The sequence below is a fragment of the Haliaeetus albicilla genome, chromosome 9, assembly GCF_947461875.1.
Source record: "Haliaeetus albicilla chromosome 9, bHalAlb1.1, whole genome shotgun sequence".
Taxonomy (NCBI): domain Eukaryota; kingdom Metazoa; phylum Chordata; class Aves; order Accipitriformes; family Accipitridae; genus Haliaeetus; species Haliaeetus albicilla.
Window position 1 is genome coordinate 6,677,988 of NC_091491.1, and position 23,255 is coordinate 6,701,242.

The window sequence follows — 23,255 nt, forward strand, 5'->3', positions numbered from 1 at the left end:
GCTTGGAAGTGTCACCTGTGTCAGAGGTTCCTGCCAGGTGCTGGCTACATGATGTCAGCACCAAATATAGGAATTTTGGTGAATGCAGGTGACATTAGCTAATTGTGTAGAGCTCTGCACAGAGACTGTTAAAAATAAATACGTTTGGAGTGTGTGATGGGTAGCAAGAAGATCTATTAGTCCTGCTGGATTATGTGTAAGGAGAGGAGCCTTTATGTTGCCAGCTGCAAAATTTTTTCATGATAAAGGAAAATTTGCTACTGAATTTTGCTGGGAAGTCCCATCAATTCGGAGGGAAGGTGACGCATTGCAGAGGATGGGCTGGAGAGTTTTGGTTTGAAAAATGTGCAGAGCTGAGGAACGGAGCAGCCTGAGCAGGGTGGAAGGGTCCTGCAGCTGGAGAAATATAGGAATTCTTAATGAAATTGGCTGGGTGTGACAGAAAGGGGGGTGATAATTCACGGTGATGATGATGAGGTGCGGCTGTGGAGCCCGTCAGTTGTGGTGTTACGCCACAGATGGGAAAATAACGATGCCAAGGCAGGAACAAGCCCTCAGCTAGAACACAGTCCTGGCCCATTGTGTGCAAGGGGGATAGAGCTGATGAGCGTAATTAGGGGAATGAAGAACTTGTCTCATGGGGACAGATAAAACCAGTACGGTTTATTTAGGCCCAGAGGAGATAGGGCTTCTCTCTCGAAACAGCCTGAACGCCTTGGGTGGGAAAAAAATTCTTGACAAAGAGAATAACAGAGCCCGAGAACAACAGGATACAGGCTCGCTGCAAAGAACTTTAAGCTGAAAATTCGCTTTATTTTATCAGAGATGTAAAATTCCAGAGGGATCTTTCGGGGGGGGGACGGACCCACAACACTTTAAGAATTCAGATCACTTTTATGAAAATCATTGTAGGAAGCAGAGCCTGCTATAACAAGGTCTGGACCTTATACCCCCCCCCCCCGGTCCTGTATTTCTAGGCACACCGGGTATTCTTCCCCCGTGGCGCGGCCCCGAGCCCCGCGTCAGGCTTGGGGGGGTGCCTGGGGAAAATGGCGGGGCAGCCCTCTCGCTCTCCGTAGCCCTGGAGGACCGGTGGCGCCGCGCTCTCCCCGTGTCTCTATGGCCGCGCTGTGCGCCCGAGCCTGTCGGCCCCCAACCGGCTCGAGCTTCGGGTGGCGCTCTACCCCGCCCTGGCGTCTCAGTGGTGGTTCTGGGCGGCGGCGCTCTGCGCCGCGGCGGTGCCCGTCTCGTTTGCCGGGCGGAGGGCGGGCCTGGCGGAGCCATGGCGGCCGTGCGGGGCCTGCGGATCTCGGTGAAGGCGGAGGCAACGGCGACAACGGCGGAGCCTCGCGGCCCGGAGCCTGAGCCTATGGAAGTGGAAGAGGGCGAGCTGGAGACCATCCCTGTGAGGCGCTCGCTCCGGGAGCTCATTCCGGTGAGGAGCGTGCGGTGAGGTCACGGGCAGGGGGGACGAAAGAGGGAGCAGCTCCTGAGAGGGGACAGGGTGGGGGGTCTGCGGGGATCTGTAAGGGCATTTGGGGGTACATGCGTGGGAAAAGGGGCGACGTGGGGTGCGTGCGGGGAAGCGATGAGGTGAGGATGGCGGGGAGTGGGGGCATGAGGGGGCTCAGGGGTGTATGAGGGGAGTGTGGGAAACAGTCGTGGGAGGAAGCGGCCAGGATGTGCTTGGGAACGAAGGGAATAAAGGAGGTGGTGGAGAAGAGGATTTGGGGTGTAGGGCCGGACTGTAGAGAAAGGCTGTGGGTGGGAGAGTGTAAAAGGAGGGAACACAGGGAGTACCTGGAGTAGGGAGCAGGGGGGTGACCGTAGGAGAGCTGAGTTGGAGGCACTGGGAATGTGGGCTCTGATGAGTGGATTTTGAGGGTTTCCTTTTTATTTTTTTCCCCCTTTTTCGTTTTTGTTAATTATTCCTGTACAAGTTTTAGTAGGATCAGGTTTAATACATAAAAATGCATCAGAGTTCTTCTGACCTCCTAAGTAGTCTTTTGCTCTCAAAACTTGTGTGGCAATTACTTCAGAAACTAATCTCTAATTAGCTGATTTAGCAACATGCTTGAGCTTCTACCAAATACATGGCCTAAGAGACAGCACCCTACTGTCCTCTCTTGTGCTCTATGAGTCAACCTTAGATAGTGTGTGGGGGGGGTGTCTTAAAAAATAATGCTTATTGTGCTTTTCTTTTTTAATAACTCTATACATTTGGCAGCTTTAAAGAAACTTTGACAGTCTTACTAAGAAAGGCAGTTAGATTGTCTGTACTTTGGTATTTCTAAACTGAGCCTGCCCTACTTTCTAGAAAAAGTTCTTTAGCCAAAATAATTACTGCAGCACAAGTGTAAACAACACATTCATCCCTAGAGAAAACAAGACATGTTCTTGCAGCTCCAGACTTTTGCCACGTGGTGGTCCTGAGGTTGCCAGAAAGAACATGTGCCATTTTTGCATATGCAAACCATGGAAGGGACAGAATTGGGTCATTGGTCCAGGGTCTGTGTGGTTTAGTGCTGTCTTGTGAATTCAGCAGTCCTGACTGATGGAAATGAAACTTGTAAATTTTTTTCCACATCATTCTCCATTTTTACTCTTTATCAATAGGGTTGTATCAAAACAGTAATGCTTCATCTTGCTGGTATTTGGAGGTTGGGTTTGAAATATTGATAGGAATAGGGGTAAAAGTTGCTTGTTTAATTGTGGATATGGCTTGGTATTCTGACTTTTGAGACTAAAGGTTGCAAATCGACACTTCAGGAGTCGGGTATAACTGTTAAATCTCTTCATGTTTTACAAGGAAATTATACCCGAAACCAAAATTATGGAAATTTTAGGTAGGAATGGTGCCTGATGACTTTCTCTGTATTGCTGAGAGAGACTAAGTAAAAACCGTAGCAGCAGCAGACACAGAAACTAAGTTTTGCCAAAGGAAGGAATCCTTACAGTAAAGGAACTTTGGTTCAGTTCATATGCTATTACCTTCACTGACATCAGTGAGAGTTACTGCTTGTGTACCTGTCTTTCAAGGGATGTAGTTTGGAGTAAGGATCAAGGAAAACAGGATGCATTTCTCATAGAAATGGCCAGATTTTTTTTCAGCATAGCAAGTATGTTGTTTTCAGTCTTCATTGAGATTTCACCACCATTTTGCTTTGTTTCAGGACACTAGTAGGCGATATGAAAACAAAGCTGGAAGTTTCATTACTGGAATAGATGTAACCTCCAAGGTAATTTTTGTGCTGTGGTTCTTCAACATATTCTAATTATTGCTACTGGAAAGGAGGAACTGTTTTATTTATTTCTTCCCCGATATGCACAGAAGCTTAGCTTCATGTTCAGATAGCTGGTATTTTTCAACAACTGGGGAATTCTCCTTTTGTTGGTTGTGGCCTGCATCGGGACAGGATATCTCATGTAAATTGTAAGAATTATCATTTTTAAGTTACAAAAATTTGTGTGCCAAAACCTGAAAATGTTTCTATTGAAATCGCCTTGTGTCATGGTTTAACCCCAGGAGGCAACTAACTACCATGCAGTGGCTCACTCGCTTCTCTCCCCCACCCTGGTGGGATGGGAAGGAGAATGGAAAACAAGTAAAACTTGCCGATGGAGATAAGAGCAGTTTAGTAATTGAAATTAAAAAAAATAAAATTGTAATGACAAGGAAGATAACAAAAAGAGTGACATATAACCCAAGAAAGACAAGTGATGCACAATGCGGTTGCTCACTACCTGCTGACTGATGCTCAGCCAGTCCCTGAGCAGTGATCTGCCCCTCCCAGCCAACTCCTCCCAGTTTATATACTGGACATTACATCATATGGTATGGAATATTCCTTTGGCCAGTTTGGGTCAGCTGTCCCAGCTGTGTCCCCTCTCAGCTTCTTGTGCCCCTCCAGCCTTCTTGCTGGCTGGGCATGAGAAGTTGAAAAATCCTTGACTTAGTATAAACACTACTTAACAACAACTGAAAACATCAGTGTGTTATCAACATTATTCTCATACTAAATCTAAAACACAACACTATACCAGCTACTAGGAAGAAAATTAACTCTGTCCCAGCCAAAGCCAGGACACCGCAGTGCCACTCGATGTTGCAAAACAAAGCCCTTTGAGACAAGTCAGCTGAGTTGTTTCTTCTTAGGTGAGTGACAGAAGGAAGAACAAGTGCTTGGCAGGAAAATCTAGTTTCATTGCCTTGTATCTTCCAAGGGCATCGTATTGTTTAATTATTTAAGACATAGATTGAAGAATGTGAACAGCTGTTGCATTTAAATAACTTAAAGATACATTATTCTGTGGAACTTCAGAAACTTAATCCTACAGCTCATCTTTGTACATTTAATACCAAACTGTCTGTTGTTTCATATTGTACAAATGAGGCCTATATCTAGCATTTGGTAGTGGAGAAAAACATTTAGTCATATGCTTTATAGGATGGATACAATTTTACATGTTCTAACAAATATGAATCCCCACCACAACAGTGTGCTGAAAATCATGTATTCCCATTTTGCGTTAGTGAAGCTCCGAAGATTGTGCTTATCAAAGAGTACAAAAAGGGTTCCAGATGAAGACTGAAAATCAGCTTTTTTGGCTTCAGTATCTGGCTCATGTGGTTTGTAATTTGGTAAAGAATTTGAAGTTCCCCCAGTCAGAGGAAATCTGTCATCTTTTGTTATGTTTTTTAATGATGCAACTCTGAAAAACTTTTAAGAAATGTGGCCAAAGGTGTTTTGGCAATCTTTAAAACCTAGTAAAAAGCCCATGTTTGTTTGGATATCATTGGTGGCAGTTTTTGCTTAATCACAGTTTGTGCTCCAAATTTGACTTTGGTTAGTAAGATCCAAGAATCTAATGCTTCTCAATAAATTCTGTACAATAAGGAGCTTCTCAGTCAGTTTCAAAAATTGCACAAGATCCACATAAGCTGTTGCTTTTAAGTAGCTTGTGAGCAGGTTGAATTCCCAGTCTAAGACCTCTATAGTCAGCACTCCAGCTAGTGTTGTTAAATTCATGCTCAGAAAGACAAGTTTACGTTTTTGTATTTATTTGAAAAACAGATATGGGAACATCTCTATAATCCTAGAAGATGAATTTTCCATGTGGTGGAAATGCTTGTTTTAAGAGAGTTTTTTTTGAGCACAGCCTCTGTACATTTGTTAGGAAGGAAAAGATGTTACTGTTCCATCATGGAGTCTGAGCATTGTCCAAGGTACCTTGTTTTCCATGCATCTTTATTCCCATTATGTTGCTGCACTTATATTATTAAAATTATTATGTAGCACATAATTGGTGAATTATTTCTACATTCTGAAACTTACAGGTCTTTTCAGAATTAATAGAATTATTAATATAGATTGTTGCTGTCTGGTAGATTTTATTTTAAATATCTGGTCCTTCAGTGCAGCTTATTGGGAATGGTGCTCTGATTCCTGTTTTGACTGCATTGTTTTGCGTTTTGCAGGAAGCAATTGAGAAAAAGGAACAAAGAGCAAAACGCTTTCATTTTCGAGCTGAAGTGAATCTTGCCCAAAGGAATGTGGCGTTGGATCGGGACATGATGAAGAAAGGTACAAGTTTATCCAACAGTCAAGAAGAAAAGATGCCTTGGTTTACTTTCTCACAGTTCCTTTACTTGCTTTATCCTATAATATTTCCTGCATCCCCAGAGGTTTTCCCAGATCATTACCAAAATAAATCACTTTGATTTTTTTTCACCTTTTAATTTTAATTTCATTATTTTTTAAACTACTTGACAGTTATCATTTCACTCCTTGTTTTACCAACCTCAGAAAGAAGGAAACATTTTTTTGTGTACCTTATTTACTGTCTGGCAGCGTCATCTAGTGCTACGTATCCAAGATTCATCTTCTGGATCAGTGCTGCTTTAAAAATCTCTAGTTTCTTTGAAATGACCAGACCTTGAGCATTTTTTGCGTATGAGTGGAGGACTCTGTGTGCCATGCACAGTGAGATCAGATTCTGTGCTGTATGCACAGTGAAGCAGGACTGATTGCGCATGTGCTCTTAGATAGCAAGCTGGGCATGTTGGAATATAAGCAGATCAGCTGGAAGATGTGTGCACAACAGATTGGCGCTTTTGGCATTCAGTTAGTTCTCAAGGCTTTTTTTCCAACTGGCAGCTTGGACCCACTAAGCCACGGCCTATAACAGCTCTCCATCAGATGACTCAAGTGGAAGTGCATTGTACACATGTCCTGGTCACAGGCCTCATTAGTATTCTGGCTCTTTAGTACTTAATGGTAGTACTTTGGCAGTATTTAAAAAAAAAAAAAAGTTTTTAAGGCAGTTTGATTGCCATGCAGTACTGCATCTACCAATGCTTGTAAAATTACCTCTTTTTAATTCTCAGTTTATTAAAGTTGTGCATGTAGAATAATAATTCAAGTTACAGTGGTTTAGAATGATGTACATCATACATTGCTTTAATTAGCTTCCCTTCAGCTTATTTAAAATGTTTGCTTTATAAACCTGTCTGTTACTAATATAAAAGCTTGCTCTGTAGAAATAAGTACCAGTTTTGTATTTCTTCCTCTTTATAGCAATTCCTAAAGTGAGACTGGACACAATTTACATTTGTGGGGTGGATGAGATGAGTACACAGGACATCTTTGCCTATTTCAAAGAGTATCCTCCTGCTCATATTGAGTGGTTGGATGATACATCATGTAAGTAAATGGAGTCTTTTGTCTGTAATTCTTACTGTTTTTTTCAATACTGGTCACAGCTGTAATTCAGATGTCTTAGTGGCTTTCAAAGTCACTGATCTTTGTCTGTCTCAGTTTGCCTGTCATTTGCTTTAGTCAAAAGGGATTTAGAAGGAAAGAATTAACAGCATATGGTGAAAATCGAACCCGCTAGCTGGTTGAGTATTTATTATTGGAAAGAGATAGCATAGAATAACTTGCAGGTCTGTAAGTGGGGGAAAAAAGGTCTAAAATTTTGTGCGGCTTACATCTTGACATAAATAGTATACCTGCTTGTGAGTGTCTCAAAAGATGACATTCTGAGAGAAGATTATTGAGCTGTGTGCAGTTAGACAGGTCGGTATGGTTTTGTGCTATGAAGGAGCAGACTTGTTGCCTTATTTGTTTAGTGCATTCTCAAGGAGAAATTAGTGGGTGGAAGAAGGTAGCAGTTGAATGTGATTTACATAGATTGAAAAAAGAATGTAAATTCACATTGCAAGGTCTGTTTCAGGGAGTAAGCATGCAGTGAGATTGCCAGAACGATAGAAGGTTGTTGACAGTTATGCTTTCTTCAGTGATATTAAAGACTGCACAAGAGCTGTTTGCTATAGTTGGATGCTGGATCGTGGAACTGGAAGCCTCTCGGGTTGTCACGTGGCTAGAAGTCCTGTAATGAAATCATATACAAAGAAGTAGAAGCCAGTGCAGGTTTTCCAGTTGGATTGGGATTGCTGGAAACAGTTTTATTGACAAACACGGCTAAGACCTGAGAATTAGTAATGTGATTCCCTGGAATGACCCTGAAGGAATCATGTTCCACTGCAAGACAAAAGATATGGTGTACTACAAAATATTGGTAACCTTGAAGTCACTGCGTATGACAGCTTGATATACTGCCACAAACCGACAGAAAATTTGAAACGCAATGAACCCTGGCTGGACAATTGCAGTAAGGAGCTGCTAGATGAACCTGTGGTGATGCATAACCTAGCAAGTGCACAGCTTAACTCTGTATCTGAGGCTGCATTTTGAAGACTGATTATCCTTTTTCTGTCTGATTATCCTTTTTCTTAAATGTTACGTGAGTAAATATAGCGTGGAACCAGAGTGAACCTGCAGTGCAAAAACAGAGGCTTCAGAGTCGTAACAATACTTTACCCAGTTATGGTTCAAACACATCTTTTTTAGTGATTAATTTTCATGCTCTGAGTTAGCATGCCAACTACACTTGGTGAAAATACAAAGAAAAAGCATTGTCTTTTCAGCACAGATTTACATCACAGCATGGCAAAAAAATTTTAACGTTCCCAACTGAATTACGTCTCAAGGTGTCTTAGTGCAAATGTGAATTTAGACAGTGTTCTGTGTTGCAAACTGATGAACATAAAATGATAAAGACTTTGAAAATTTGGAGATGTGAAGAGCAGGTAGGCATACATATATGAAAAGTTATAAGCCAGTCATTGAAGTTAGTACCTGGGTGTTCTTCACCTTGTAAATGTTGTCCGTTCAAGTAATCTGGGAGAGAATCTTTTATTTTGGGACGCTGTATAGTTTTCTTGATATCTGAATACACTCTGCTTAATGGCAGAGCAGTAAATGACATTTGTTGCTGTATTTGCACTGAATGCATCCGTGCAGAAAGCTTTTGTTCAAAACCTGTTTCTAAGCAGTTTTAGGTCTTTGAATTCCAACATCTGTGAAATGCTTTTAATTGGCCTAATAAGTTATATTTTAGTACCATCTGCTGATACTTAAGCCACGTACGAGGCATACACTGAATTATATTGTTAACCTGTGTACATGATAATCTGTGCAAAGTGCTTGAGCAGTCTCTCCTGTTTTCCCCTATTTTCCTGCTTTTTGGAAAAATTAACAGAATTCCACAATAAAGTCCAAGGTTCTGTTAAATTGCCAAAGAGAAAAAAAAATCAAGGCTTTTTTCTTCTCCTGTGCCCCCTTAATTGCATTTGAGTGCGAACACATTCATGAAATACACTGACCCTGGTTCAGTATCCTAATTTGCTGTGCTCAGGAAACAGTGTCTAATATGTATGGTTGTGCATTTCAGTGATTTTGGTTTTGATCAGTTGTTGTGTGTGTTTTTTGTAAAGTGATGAAAGCTGTGCATCTTCCAGTTTAGCAAATATGTTAAAGAATATGACCTTCCCTGCAAGAGGTATATCCAATTACTTTTTTGTCATGTCGCTATGTAAGAGCATTTCTGAACTTATGTTAGTAATTTCCCTCCAGTAAGGCAGTGTATGTGACTGCTTGATTATACAAACTGCATTTTGTTTTTGTATGTGTTTATATATGTCATAGGTAATGTGGTCTGGCTTGATGAAGTAACAGCAACACGGGCTCTAATAAATATGAGTTCCTTGCCTGATCAGGAGAAAACAAAAAGCAGAGAAAACAATGAAGAGAAGACAGCTGAAAAAAACAAGAAAGGTAGATTAAGATATGCATATACAGACATCATCTAGTTAAATCAATGAAACTTTAAACTTGTGCTTGGGTACTGCTTAATCTAAATTACTGAAGGAGCTTCTATCGTATAGTTTCAGGTAAATGTATTCTGCCACTTTAAAAAAGGCTTTCATCTTGGAAACCTTTTGAAGAAGCTGCTTCTTAAAAGGTGGGTTGGAGCTAGACAAAAAGCAGTAATTCGGTCGATACTGAACATGTTAGATGCAGGGTCATATTCAGATAGGATATTTATAGTGGTATATGTTGCACAGAAATAAGTCTCTGTGATGTGCATACAAAGGCACTGGAAGGATGGATTCTAAGTTTGGAAAAAGCAGGTGTAAGAAAATGTTCTATTTTTGAAATAACACAGTTGATTCCTTCCTTGATACACCACTGTCCTTTATTGTTCACGCTGATGTGTCGACATATCACTTCACCACTGTATATCATCTCTAAATTTCGCCATTATACTTTCAAGAAAGCACCACACTGAAGGCTGAATTATAAAAGGGCAAAACAGCAAAAGTACATCTTAATGTTGTGATAAATCTGGTACCTGAATGCCTAAATTGTAAATTTATTTTACTTTTACGGGTGTAAATTAAAAATCAGGCTTTTGCTACCTTAGGACTGTTTGGCTGTTAGGCTAGTGTGATAAATTGCTGTGGTTCAAAGTACTGTACGACGTACAAAACAGAGAGAGATGTTGTGTTTATTAACTCTTCTATAGGTTTTGCTTAAACATGCTATATGAACAAAATGCAAATAGCCAATCTCTCTATTAGATATTTGCAGTGCTAACAAAAGCCTTTCTAGAAGGTTTGGGGTTTAGGGCTTTCTCAAACTTGTGGATCCTTCTAACTCAACCCCTTTTCTTGTTGCTTTTCTCTGCAATGCAATGGTTCCTCAACCATCCGCGTGACTTTAATTTTGGGGAAAATGTTGATAATGCTTCAAGTAAGACTTGTTGCGAAGTTGTTAGAGATTAGCGATCGTCTTGTTTAAATGGAGCATAAATATATGTATTTAATCTTGTTGGTTACAAATTACAGGTTACATCATTGTTACACCACATCTCAAAAACTGTCATCTAAATTACTCCTGTTCATCTGGAAAAGTGGGTTATTAGATAAAGTACAAACTGTTCAATTACATCTTGAGGTGTGAGATGCATACAGATACACTAGAGTGATCTGGCATAGTTGCATTCCTTTTTTAGATAGGAATTTGAGGGCTATTTAGGGAAGCAAGAGACTAGTCTTTACTGTGAGAAGCTTACTATTTTGGGGGGAAAAAAGTGCTTGAATGCTAATTAATTGAATTACCTAAATTCTCTCTTCGGTTTCAGTTGGTTAATGGTGCTTTACTCTTTTCTTTGAACTTGGGTATACTTCCAGGATCTTTTGAACAGCTACTGCTCTCTTAAGTTTTCAAGTCTATTGTTGGATGAGATTAAGATAAGGAACTCTGAAATATAAAAGAGGGGGTTATTTTTAGTCTTATGTCTATGAAGTACTTTGAGATCTTTGCAAATGATGTTGGTATATGTTGATAGCTGTCCATATTCACTACTTTTTTGTTTCCTTTTTTTTTCCTAAGGACTGTTTGAAAAAAATTCCAATATCAATTTTTTCTTACTCTGAGCTACAAAGAACCCTGAAAAATTTATGCAAGCACCTCACAATTCTAGTAGTTCTGGAAGTGTGCACTCTTCTGTTAATTATTTCACTTTGAAATTAAGTCACTAAGGTTTCTTTTTTTTCCTCCTGCTCTCTCTCAGAAACTTCTAAGCTTTTGAATAATAACCTGTTTTACATTGTTAGTATTCGATACTTTGTAGGTACTTGAAGCATTTTAAAGGGAGGCTGAAGGAAATAGGCTTTTATATGCCTTTCCCAGTCTTGGCCTTGCTGATCTCTGTCATACCCTGAAATGCAGTGCAATTTCATTTGCTTTCACAGAATTAATACTCCATGTGTGCTGCCGCAGGCAGTTATCTGCACAGAGGCTGTCTAGTTAATGTTATTCTGTGCTCATGCGTGCTTCAAATTCCTGTAGACGTTTACTGTTTTGATTATTCTCTAGGCTGCGCAGAAGAAAGGATAACACCTCTAGTCTGGTTTCAGCAAATGTAGGTAATAATAATCAAATATGACTGACACACTAAAATGTAGGTTATTTTTTTTCCAATTATTTTCCTTCTTAGAAAAACAGGAGGAAAGTTCTGATGATGAGACAGAAGAAGGCGAGGTTGAGGATGACAATCCAAGTGATGTTGAGGTCAGTACAGAAGGAAAATAAAAACACTATGAGGGAAGTTTTACTCTGACTGGTGTAAAGTCTTCATAACTTTATAGTTTTAACCATATATATTTGCAATTCACAATTTAATTATCAAAGTAAATTAGATGGGGAAATGACAGGAAGTGCAGATACGCTGTTGGTGAGAATAACATGTAAGAGTGTTTTGTGAAAGTAGATTTTGAGGAGTGGTGGGGCATCCAGCATGTAAGAGCTAGACTGGCTGCTCTTTTCTGCTGAGAGGAGGCAATGAAAGAACAATAACGGAAGGCAACAGCCTTTCAGCAGTGAAGGCAGTGCTTAAAGAGACAAATAGGATTTAGGCTGTCCATAGATATGTGTGGGAATCAGCATATGCATTGATGTTTTGTAAGTAATTTAATCTTACTGGCCGATTATATAATAGGTGTGATTAGTGTTTTCTTTAGGAATGGCTCACTGAATACTCATACATCATGGAAGCCTGAATTTTAGTTTCTATAAAGCAGATACAAATGAAAAAAAAGCGCCTTTTAGTCATTGTGCGAGAGCATGAGAACCTGTTAGTAAAACCATTTAGATATGAAACAAGCAAAAAAATATCATATAGTTGTTTTTCAGTGTCCAAGTTGTGCTATTTATTTTCTGCATTTCAGTCAGTAGTATAGTGTCATTTGAAAATTATTGGATTTAATAATCTGAGATACTGTTATGAAGGAAGAGAAGGAAATATATTAAATCTTTAGGGCAAATTACTTTAAAAATTCACATTAGTTTGTCAAGAAAAAAAAGCAGAGTTCATTTGAACATAATTTGAAAAGTAACTTTCTTAATAATCAGTTGATTGCTCCTCTGTAAGCAATACATTTTCATTCAACAGTAATTTTGTTTTTGAGTCCAAAATACCTTTTTTGCCTCCCAAAGTTGGATGCCCTCTCCCAGGTAGAAGAGGATTCTCTTCTGCGTAATGATCTTCGCCCTGCCAATAAACTGGCTAAAGGAAACAAGCTCTTCATGAGATTTGCTACTAAAGGTAAATGAACAGCTTAACCAGCATAGTGAATTAATCACTCGTTGTCGTTTTATGTGTTGACTAATTAATGACTTGAAGTACCTAATTTTTATTTGCAAAATTGTTAGTTTTTTCCCTAATCATTATGTTATTAAGATTTTGCAGTAAATCCACATTTAATGTGTGAAGTAAATCCAGTTCAAGTTGGTTTGAAAATTATTGTACATAAAAATTTTATTTTGGGCTCAGGGCATTCTTCCCAATGCCATAGAATAAGTTTTATGATGCCCTTCTCCACCGAGGTAAATTTCACATTTTACAAATATGAAAATAATTTGAGATGCTGATGAGGTATTAGTGGAAATTATTGCTAAATACAGTTGAGATATTAAGTGATATTTGTGAGTAAAATGACAACCCATATAATTTCTGGGCCATGTGGGAAGCGACACATCCGTAAAGAAAAGAAAGGTCATGAATAAGGTATAGCCTCCAGCAGTTACAGTGGGATGTAATGCTCTGTTAAGCTGATGTGTAGAAACTCAGTCTCCCTAGAATTAAGTTTCTAGACACAAATAAAACTGTGGTGGTAGGAGAAATTTCAGAGGTGTCAGCAAAACTGTATCCTTCATGAAGGAGATTGAAGTAATGCTGATCTGTAAGACAGTCACTCTTCCACTCTCTATGTCTGTGACTGGATGGTTATTTATTTTTATGCTAGTATGGTAAGATATATTTTAAGAGGGAAATATTCCTTTAATTTATGTTTTTTCAGATGACAAAAAAGAGCTGGGAGCTGCAAGGCGAAGCCAGTATTACATGAAATACGGCAATCCGAATTATGGAGGCATGAAGGGGATTCTTAGCAATTCTTGGTGAGTATTGGATAAAGGAATTGGAACACTGGAGGTAATTGGACAAGATAGTCTAAAACTCTTTTAATCTGTGGATTTGCTTTCTATTCAGTTTATGTAGATGCTTCTTATGCATAAATAATGTTTTTGCAATGTGACTATGAATTTGCAAGGGAAGTATTTATATTCATAACATTCAAAACATTCAAACAGATCTTTGACATAAATGTACATCTGCTATTAAAGCGAGTGATAATTGCAAACTGCATGTGCTTAATGCAGGACTGAATATGGCTAATTCATGATGCCTTTTCTGTGACAGGAGTGTCATTCTTTTTATGGTGTTTCAGGAAACGAAGATATCATTCACGTCGAATCCATCGGGATGTGATAAAGAAAAGGACACTTATTGGGGATGATGTTGGCTTGACTCCTCCTTATAAACATCGTCATTCAGGTAATTCATGCCAATGTCGACCCTGTAAGAACACAACTGGGGAATGGAGCGCTGGAAAGGACCTTAATGCCTCATGTAATCCCCTGCAGTGTGTGAAAGTGAAGTGTACTTTTAAAAAATGTATCTATAATGGAATCACATTTTAAGGTTTGTAGGGAACAATTGAGGCAGAAACTTCAACTGCTCATTGGCTTACCAAAATAGCTGCTGCTTTTTATGTGATATTTTTCTTTTACAAATTTAGGACGTGGGGGCTGTAGCGTCAAGGACAAAAAGAAGAGAGAACTTCTTTGAACTTACTGGCAATTTGTCATACTTGCTATGTCAATTCTTCCGTTCTATGAAAAAGCAAGCTCTAGATGTAGAACAATAAAGATTAGAAAATTGTATTAATTAGGCTTGAATATTTTCATCTACTCCCTAAGGTAGGGGGTGTGCATTAGAAAAATAATCAGAGTAAAAATCTTTGACGTGAGACAAATACAGTGTCAGAGTTTCCTATGAGTGGCCTGTTAAAAATACAGCCATGGATGTATCAAATCTCATGGAAGATTTTGCATGTTGATAATGTACCGCTTTCTGAAAAGACGCTTCCACACTGCTGATGAACAAATTTAAGTTGTTGATTTATATTTAAATAAGTATATGTGATAAATTTATACTAATGATACATGTGTTCTTTTTGGCATTACTGCTTACAGGACTTGAAAGGAATATTGTGGAGCCAGCAGTTGTCACATTAAGCCCTGCAAGATCATAGGAATTGTTATGCTTAGTTCAGGAAGTATGAACTGCACCTACTACAACAGGCAGTTGTACTTTATATATTTAATCCAGCTTTCTGCTTGAGCAGGCTTCTGAGATAGTGAACGCCATGGACTTTTTTCTCCTGTGGCGATTTTCTTCCACTTACGATATTCTGTAATACAGATTCCACTTAAGATATTTTGCAAAATATTCTCTCTCTTTAGTCTTAGAGAACTACAAAGATTCATTTGTAAGTGGATCATTACGGTGATTTTTTTCTTTTTGCTTTGGTTTTAAGGTACCTTATATGAATTATAAACTTCAGTTTATCAGAATCAGTTGTTTTGCTACAGGCTTAGTAAATGTTCCTGAAGAGCCTATTGAGGAGGAAGAAGAGGAAGAAGAAGATCAGGATATGGATGAAGACGACAGAGTTGTGGTAGAGTACCGTGATGAACTGCAAGCTTTCAAACAGTCCCGAGACCGCAGTGCAGCAAGACGATCGAGTGCTAGTGCATCTGATTCTGATGAAATGGACTATGATCTTGAACTGAAAATGATATCAACACCCTCTCCCAAAAAGAGCATGAAAATGACAATGTATGCAGATGAGGTGGAATCACAACTGAAAAATATTAGGTAAAATTTCTTACTCTTTAAAAGTACCAGTGAAAAGACATTCTAAATTTTAATTAGTGACAGAGCTGTCAAAGCTTAAAGACAAACTGTTGAAGCTACTTTTTCAATTCTTAACATAATTTTGTAGTGGATATTTTAAAAAGAAAGACAAAATACAGAAAACACTGATACAGGCTTTTAGTTACAATTAATGTTTTTAAAATATAGCTTCCTTTGCAGATTTCTGTAACCCTGCTTATTGATAATAATAAAGCTGAAAGTGGAATCGTTAGAAATGTATGCAAGCAAGCACAATTAACTTCTTGCATTTCATAGCTAGGCCAGAGAGAATAACTCGTCTTTCTCTTTTCACTTTACCTCTCCCTCTTTTCTCAGAAAGAAGAATAACCCTTAAGTGTTAATGACAAAAAGGAATTTACGTTCATTATGGACATACTAACCAAAATCACATATGTTACATATTATTAAAATAACTTTAACACATGTCCCTTCAGCAGTGTGATTATACTTCATTATAATGTCAAGTCTTCCAGCAATTTTAAGGTTGCTTATCTGCTCTTAATTTTGACCCAGAGGCACAGCCTTAAGGAGACAAACTCGATACCTGCCTTGAAATGGATACTGAGGTATTCATGTGATTATTGCTAAACTTAGGATTCTGACTGGAACATATGCTCTTCTAAGTAATGTTTTTACCTCTGTTTCTCAGTAGAGAAATCCTGATATTACTGTTTTCTATTGTGTAATTTTACATACAAGAAGACTTAAGAACTATACTAGATTTCATTTTATTTTAGGGATGTTAAATCTATTATTATTTTTTTGAAGGAATTCGATGCGAGCAGATAGCATAGCAACCAGTAACATCAAAAATCGGATTGGCAGTAAAGGATCTTCAGAGAAAGTCGCAGATGTAAGACTACTGTTAGAAGAAAAACGTCAGAATAATACTGGGCCGCGTCAGCCAAACAGCACTGTAAAATCAGGTAATTTTAAACTCTTATATTGTGCAGAATTGCAACTGGCTTATTAAAATGGATATATTCATTTCGCATCTGTGCTCCACTGCAGCTAACAAACCTGAGAGAATTCTGTTCAGCAGCAGTTTCTGCATCCATACAGTTAATTTTTCCTCACTAAGAGACAGAGTTGGGGATTGCTTTGGGGAAAAATGAAGTACATTTGAGTGAAAGAGTGACGTTTATTTTTATCCAATTTACTTGCCTGTTTCTATTTCCCTCCACTTTGTCCTTTTTGATTTGCTCACTCCTTGAGGCAGAGATTCTGTACAACTCTCGAGAAACAGAGCGTGTGGGGGAGCTCATGTACAAAATGAAATGTGAAACACTAGCTACTTTATGTGAAAGAACATGTATTACATGAAGATGGATGTATTTTTCAATTGGCAGGGTTTATTTTTGGGCTTAATTGACTGTTGCTTTTTTACTCAGGTATATGTAATTTCAGCTACTTCTGACATACGTATCCAGAAGATTGTCTGACTGATAAGTGAAAGATACCCTTTTCTATCAATGTAATGTAGAAGTTATGTTAGTATATTTTATCCTTCCTGCACATTTTGGGGCTCTGACAAGTTGGCACATAAATCCTATAACTTCCTTTGCCTTTTATGTTTTTGTTTCGACCTTCTGTAAGACTAGGAATATCTACCTAAACCAGACAAACTTCAGAATGTAAGACTCGCTTCATAGTTTAAGTATCAATATATTTAGGATGCTTATATTCTGGTTTTCATTTTATTCTGCAAATATCAAGCAGTATTAGAATTGTAAGGCAAGGTATCTGTTATGTGAAAAGAATTGTTCAAGGCTACCAATTTTTGTATGATCATACCTCATGCTGGATACATACTCACTGTGCTGCTAAAACAGAAACGCAGCAAGCCATGGAATAACTTACTTTTTCGATCTTCTGGACAGAGCTCAACCTGAAAACGTTAAATGCCAAATTTATTGCCAAAAAAAGAAAAATGAAATCTGGATAAATTGTATTGCAGACATTGCCAGGACTGAAATCTGAGTTTGAAAGACTTAAATGAAAAGAGTACAGAAAAGATAAAAACAGAATCTGTCTAGTGTCAAATTGTGAACAAGCATAAAATTAGCTGGCAAAACTAGAGTAAATGCAACGTGATTTTTGTCATTTTAATCACTGAAAATATCCCTAGATGTGCGGCAAAGACTGGGAAAAAGACCACATTCTCCAGAAATTAAACCTCCAAGTAGTACCTGTGCTCCTCGTCGAGAACCTATATCAGATGTACACAGCCGGTTAGGAATCCCCAAACAAGATGTAAAAGGCCTCTACTCTGATACAAGAGAGAAAAAATCAGGTTAGTTTTGCAGAGAAAATGTAATACTGCAATTCCTTTGATTTTAGAGTATAAGAGAAATTTCAGCAGAAAATCGTGAAGGATGTTTGGTTGAGTGAAATTGAAGATGAATTAGCAAACGTTTGTTCAGAGCTTTGAAATCTAAATACATGTAGGTAGGTTGAGCTGAGTATTTTTATGAACATTATATAGGTATGCCTTAAAAGTAGAGGGCTACTTTAAAACTGTGGTCAAAACAGGGCACTAAAACAAGTGTAATGAATGCAGTGGCACTTCAGACTTGTGTGTGGCATTCTGTGCAAATGGGAAACAGTGAAATTCCCATATTTTGATTTCAACTACTGCTTCAAAGCGTAGTAAGTTCCATGCCAAACATTAAGGTGGGAGGAGTATGAGGACTTTAAAAGAGATTTAAAAGAGATGCAGAGAATTTAAGACTAGGTTCCTCAGACTTCCTCCAGAATTCCTCTTAGTCTTGTGTGTCTTTTTTTTTTTTTTTTTAAATGTTTGTTTTTCATCTGATTAGGTAATTTATGGACCCGATTAGGGTCTGCTCCGAAGACACAAGAAAAGACTTCAGATAAACCTGAAAACTCTGTGGCATCTCCAGAGGAAGATGATTCAGAGCTCCAGCGGGTTTGGGGTGCTCTCATTAAGGAAAAAGAACAGTCTCGGCAAAAAAAGAGTCGATTGGATAATTTACCATCTCTACAAATTGAAATCAGCCGAGAAAGCAGTTCTGGATCAGACACTGAATCATGATTGTTTTTACATTCTGATCCTCAAGATTGTGACTCTGCAGTGTGGCAAGATTTCCATTGCCCAAAAGCTGGACACTGGCAAAGACTCTGCAGTGAAGGTTCCAGAAGTGTCTCTGTTCCTTTTATACAAAAGGAGATGCGTATACCACTTGAAACCTAAAGCAATCACGTTTGTCTGGAGTCTGTGGTTGGCCCTGTGTTACGTAGGGCATTGTCATATATGTTTATTACAGCAAACCTGTAGTTAATTCTAGCAAAACACTTTTCCCCAAGCTTTGAACTTAAGAGGCAGAAATGCTCTGTATTTTTAACAAAACCTTTTTGTTCTTAATATTTTTAACATGGAGCCTTTTAACAAAATACTTTACACAGTTCATCCAAAGAACAGAGCATTTCATTATCAACATCATTGCCTTGCCCTTCTGGCTCTTACCAGCACCTTTCCTTTCCTCTTGAAGTAATAACAATAATGCTTCCTGGGTAGGCAGCCAGCAAGGATAAAGCATGAAGGGACTATCGCGTTCCCTTCCTCCAAAATACTGAATGTAAATCCAAGTTAAACATTTTAGTACAGTGAAGTTTCACATAGTATCCAAGTAGCATCACTGCTCTCAAGGAGTTCAGTTCATTTATTTTGGTGATACTATGTTCTGCTGTAGTAGGGATTGAGATGTTCAGGACTGCAAAGTTGGATGTTTGAGAATTCTGTAAATTCCCAAGGGTTTAAATTTTTTTTTTTTTTGGTTACATGATGAGAAATTATATTCCTTTCATTTCCTCTGTATTATGTTTTGAAGAAATCTAACAATTTAAAAGCATACGTTTTTATATTTGTGAGAATCATCCTGTTGGCCATGGTGAAAGCTATAGTGGTGTTTTCCTATGTGCTGTTCTAACTATATATATATATATGTAACTGAAAGAGAAAAGGAAAAGTATAGGATCACTGTCTCATGTCAATATTTTTGAATGTTCGTATTGTATAGTACATGTGGATGTGCACATGGTTGACTTGTTACGTTCAGCTTTTTTACCCGCATACCCTCTCTAGGTAGGAAAAAGGTTTGACCAGTGTGCAACTGCAGTTTTTTCTTGTTGCCTATGGCATTTATTTTGATTGCCAATAACCCTAAATAAGGAATAATGCTAGCACATCACATTGTGGTAAACAGAACAGGTAGCAAAAACATTGTTTGATAGTCTGAAAATCTGTTTGCATTGTCCCTATTTCCTAGGTTGTCAGTCCAAAATGTCTATGAATATCTCTTCCCCTTTCTGCTTTTTAACAAACAAATGTTTTATCTTTTTTTTTCCCCCTATTTTTGTACTAAGTTGAAGTAGGTTTGAGGCTTCACAAAAGCAAAGAATCTGCAATTAACTTTTCTTATTGCTTTATAATGTGTAAGAACAGCAGCATGTAAAATTAAAGGTAAAAATGAAAGGTACAGTGACTGGAAAGGTAATCTGGGGACTGACTGGGCTTCAAGCCTTATTCTTTCCTTGTTTTGTGACACTCATCCTTGATTTTATATTTAATTATTGAATATATAACTATGTCTCATAAAAGTACTGTTGAGAGTAAATGACTGCAATGTCTGATCACTGTAATATTTCATTTTAACATGTGCTTTCATTAATATCCCTTTCAAAGCTTTCAAATAGAAACATACCCATACCATACCCACTTCTCAAGATCCTGATAAAATTTAACCAGTGTCTTTTTGCCAGTAAACCTTTGTATTGTATTACTGCTTTGAATCCATTATGACCTTTCCTTTTCCTGAAAGGAGGTGGTAGATATGAATCATGCACCTGGCCTAAGACAGGCTTCTGCATTTTTGTGAACCCTTACAAGTTTTTAAGCTTGGCAACTGGTTGTGCTCTACTGTTAATGTTGCTGATAACCACTGTGTTTCCATGTAAATACTCATAACTTGAGCCTGGTGAAGGACGGACTAACTGGTATGAAGGGCAGAATGGGAATAGATTATCTCTTCAGCTGATACAAAAGATCTAAACTAATGGGTGTGTGAAATCAAGAAAAGCTATTTAGGCAAAGGCTTGTGTTTGAGGAAGAGGAGCCATTAACACCGCTTCTGTCTTCTAGGTAGTCATAAACACACCTTAGAAATGCCTCCACCTTAGCTGGCTCTGTCATGTTTATGGTTTGGGGGAGGCTTATGTGGGTTAATGAGACCATGGTAGCTTAGCTGCAAGAAAAATAGAGGTTTACTGTTGAAGGGCCATATAGAGAGGGTTTTTTGTAATTGAGTGTTTGCCTGGTTTTGCTTTTTGATGGTGTACAGAGAAGCCTTGAAAAGTGTTTGCTGGTATCAGGAATTCTAGCTTTGGTCTAACTTAGTTAGCTGAACATGAACTGCTGGATTTTGATAATTAAAAATGAGCACTGAATCTTCAGTGAATGCTTTTTCCTCACCACGGTTAACTTAAATCTACTTGACCTAGAGAGAGATTGCAGAGTGAATTTTGTTGTAAGGCCCCTTCTCTTTGTGGTCATATGTTTTGCTCTTAGCAAATGTGTTCTTGATCTTTCACTGAACTCCCAGATATTATCACCTTCAAGGAATTTGATGCAGAAGTTGATGTTCTGATACTGAGACGTGCAACCTATGTATTTTTACTACAATGAACTTACATTGAAAATGGCAGTAAGTTTGGCTTTGGCTTTTGCTGAAGAATCTATGCTGTGGAGGAAAAAATAGTTCTGAATTTTAGGTGACCCATTATAGGACCACACTACTTCTCCTAGAAAGCTTTTGCTGTTTTAAAAAGGTATTTTTTGGGGTAAATGATTCAGGCAGCTGTTACATTGTGCAAAAGAAATTGTTGTGGGGGTTATGGGCTCTGTGCCTGCAGCTGTCCTTAGGCAGACTCTGAACACATGGTGTTGATGGTGGCACTTGAAAGTTAGGTTTGGTTTTGGTTTTTTTTTGTTTGTTTGTTTGTTTTAAGATGATGGCCTATGTGTTTACTAAACAGGGAACAGGAAAGCAAAACCCCCCTCATTTTCAGTTCAAGATGACATAATGTGAAAATAATGGAAGCTTTATTTAAAACAGCTGTTCTGTTCCAAATAAAAGTGGTCTGAAATCACCCTGACCTATCCAGTTTTGCTGGAACATTACTAACAAAGGACAGTGCTGCACTTCTTGGTGGAGGGCCTGCAGATGCTCCCTTGGCTGTCCCAAATGGGCCTTGTGCCTTCCTGGGGGCAAGATGAGGGTCCCTGCTTCGGGGTGTAGCCTGTCCCAGCCCGGTCTTAATGAACCCCCTTTCTTGCTTTCCACGGAGTAGAGGGGTGCCTAAAATTAGGGTTATACCGGCCTAGCGAGGCCGAGGGAAGCCCCGACGTCCGCCTCCCTACCGCACAGCGCTGCAGGAAATGGACGCCTTCCCCCCCCCCTTGCTGGAGCAGTGGCACGGTCCGTTCCCCCCGCCGCGGGGTGGTACGTCCCAAACCTTTATAACCGGCCGCCGTAGACTTCCGACCCTTTTCGTGCCGCGTGCCTGGGAGCGGGTAAGACGGGGTGCGCGGAGCCGGGGCCGGGCGGGCGGGGCGGACGCGGAGGCCCGGCTTGCGGAGTGAGCCGCCTTTCTCTTTTAGAGGGGGCCTTTCCGCCGCGGAGTTGAGATGAGGGCCTCCACCCCCCGCATTCCTCCCTGCCCGGCAGTGGTGGCGTCCGCCGCGCCTCCCCGTCCCCAGGGCCGCTCGGGCTGGACTCGACCATTGGAGGCAGCGGCGGGGGGGGGCGCTGTTGAGGCCGGAGTTCCGCGGGCGGGGGGGGTGCGGCCTTGGAGCAGGTGTCGCCTGACTGCCCTTGTCCCCGCAGGCCGGCCATGGAGCTGGGCACCGGTACCGGCCGATCCCGGCCGCCGGGACGCCAGGAGCGGGGCTGGAACTGCGCCGGGGCTGCTGAAACGGCTCCCCGGTAAGTTAAAAAGGGCTCGGTTGGGTTGGGAGGCCTGAGAGCTTGCTTTATGTGTGAGGTAACGCCAGGTATTGCTGCTGTTCGCTGCCTGAGGCGCAGTCGGGGTGGTGCTGCCTTTGGTGAGCTCGTGGAGCTTGCAGTGAAAGGCTTGGGAGGGTAAAGCCTATTCAGGTTCGGTTACTTCCTCCTCATGAGCTTCCTGGCTGCTTTCAGGCTAGTCTCTTGTTGCTCACAGCAGTCACATACTGCTGGGGCAGAGTCCTGCCAAGCTCAGAGCTGTGTAAGGGCCGTGGAGGTAATGCTTGTGTGGTTAGCGTGCCAGACCCTTTCTGTGCCATGAATGTTGCAACCTTAGAATTGGCGTTGTTTGGAATTTCAATTTTAAAATTGCCCTTAGGGTAAATGCAGTCTGGCAAGCTGCATAAGGGAGATTTCTAAGTTTCCTGGCTAAAAACAGTTTAGAGAGGACTGTTTACTATTAAAAGCTGAGTGATACACATATTTTGGTGATTTGTAATATCAACACAAACTGGTGGAATTACAAGCAGACTGTTGGTGGTGAGATTCTGGTTTTGGTGGGGTTTTTGGTTGGAGAGTTTTTTTCCCCCCTCTGGGTAAAGCTCCTTTATAATTTTCTAAAATTACTGCTGAAGAGTGTTGTAGTAATGCTTCTTTTGCTTTTATTCCCACAGCAGAAGGATGTCTTGAAGTGAAGAGGAAATTAAAGTTTTTGTACTAAGGTGCGTAAAGTTAAGAAGGTTCCAGGCCTTTACTTACATGCTAATGATATAAAGCAGTTAAATACAGGACTGTTAGTCAAAAGTAACCTGTAACAATTGCATCATAAAGTAAGTTAAATAAAAACTAATTAAAACTAATTTTATGTGCCATTCAGTTAATAGAGCTAACGTCTTTTATAAACAAAGGGGAAAATGCACAACTGTTGGTTCAGGATGAAACAATTGCTGTGTTTTAAGTAATCAAATACAAAGGTTGTTGGCT

General features: G+C 39.5%; 1 protein-coding gene across 1 annotated transcript; it reads left to right on the top strand.

The window, feature by feature from the left end:
* Nucleotides 1-1,104: 1,104 nt before the first annotated feature.
* On the top strand, nucleotides 1,105-21,417 carry NCBP3 (nuclear cap binding subunit 3). Its single transcript, XM_069791303.1, is given in 14 exon segments — nucleotides 1,105-1,185; nucleotides 1,187-1,435; nucleotides 3,174-3,239; nucleotides 5,480-5,585; nucleotides 6,579-6,704; nucleotides 9,051-9,179; nucleotides 11,407-11,480; nucleotides 12,405-12,513; nucleotides 13,268-13,367; nucleotides 13,697-13,803; nucleotides 14,904-15,189; nucleotides 16,018-16,175; nucleotides 17,378-17,542; nucleotides 18,069-21,417. Coding segments are annotated over 14 exon segments (1,977 nt in total). The 5' UTR covers nucleotides 1,105-1,119; the 3' UTR covers nucleotides 18,305-21,417.
* The last annotated feature ends 1,838 nt before the right edge of the window (nucleotides 21,418-23,255 follow it).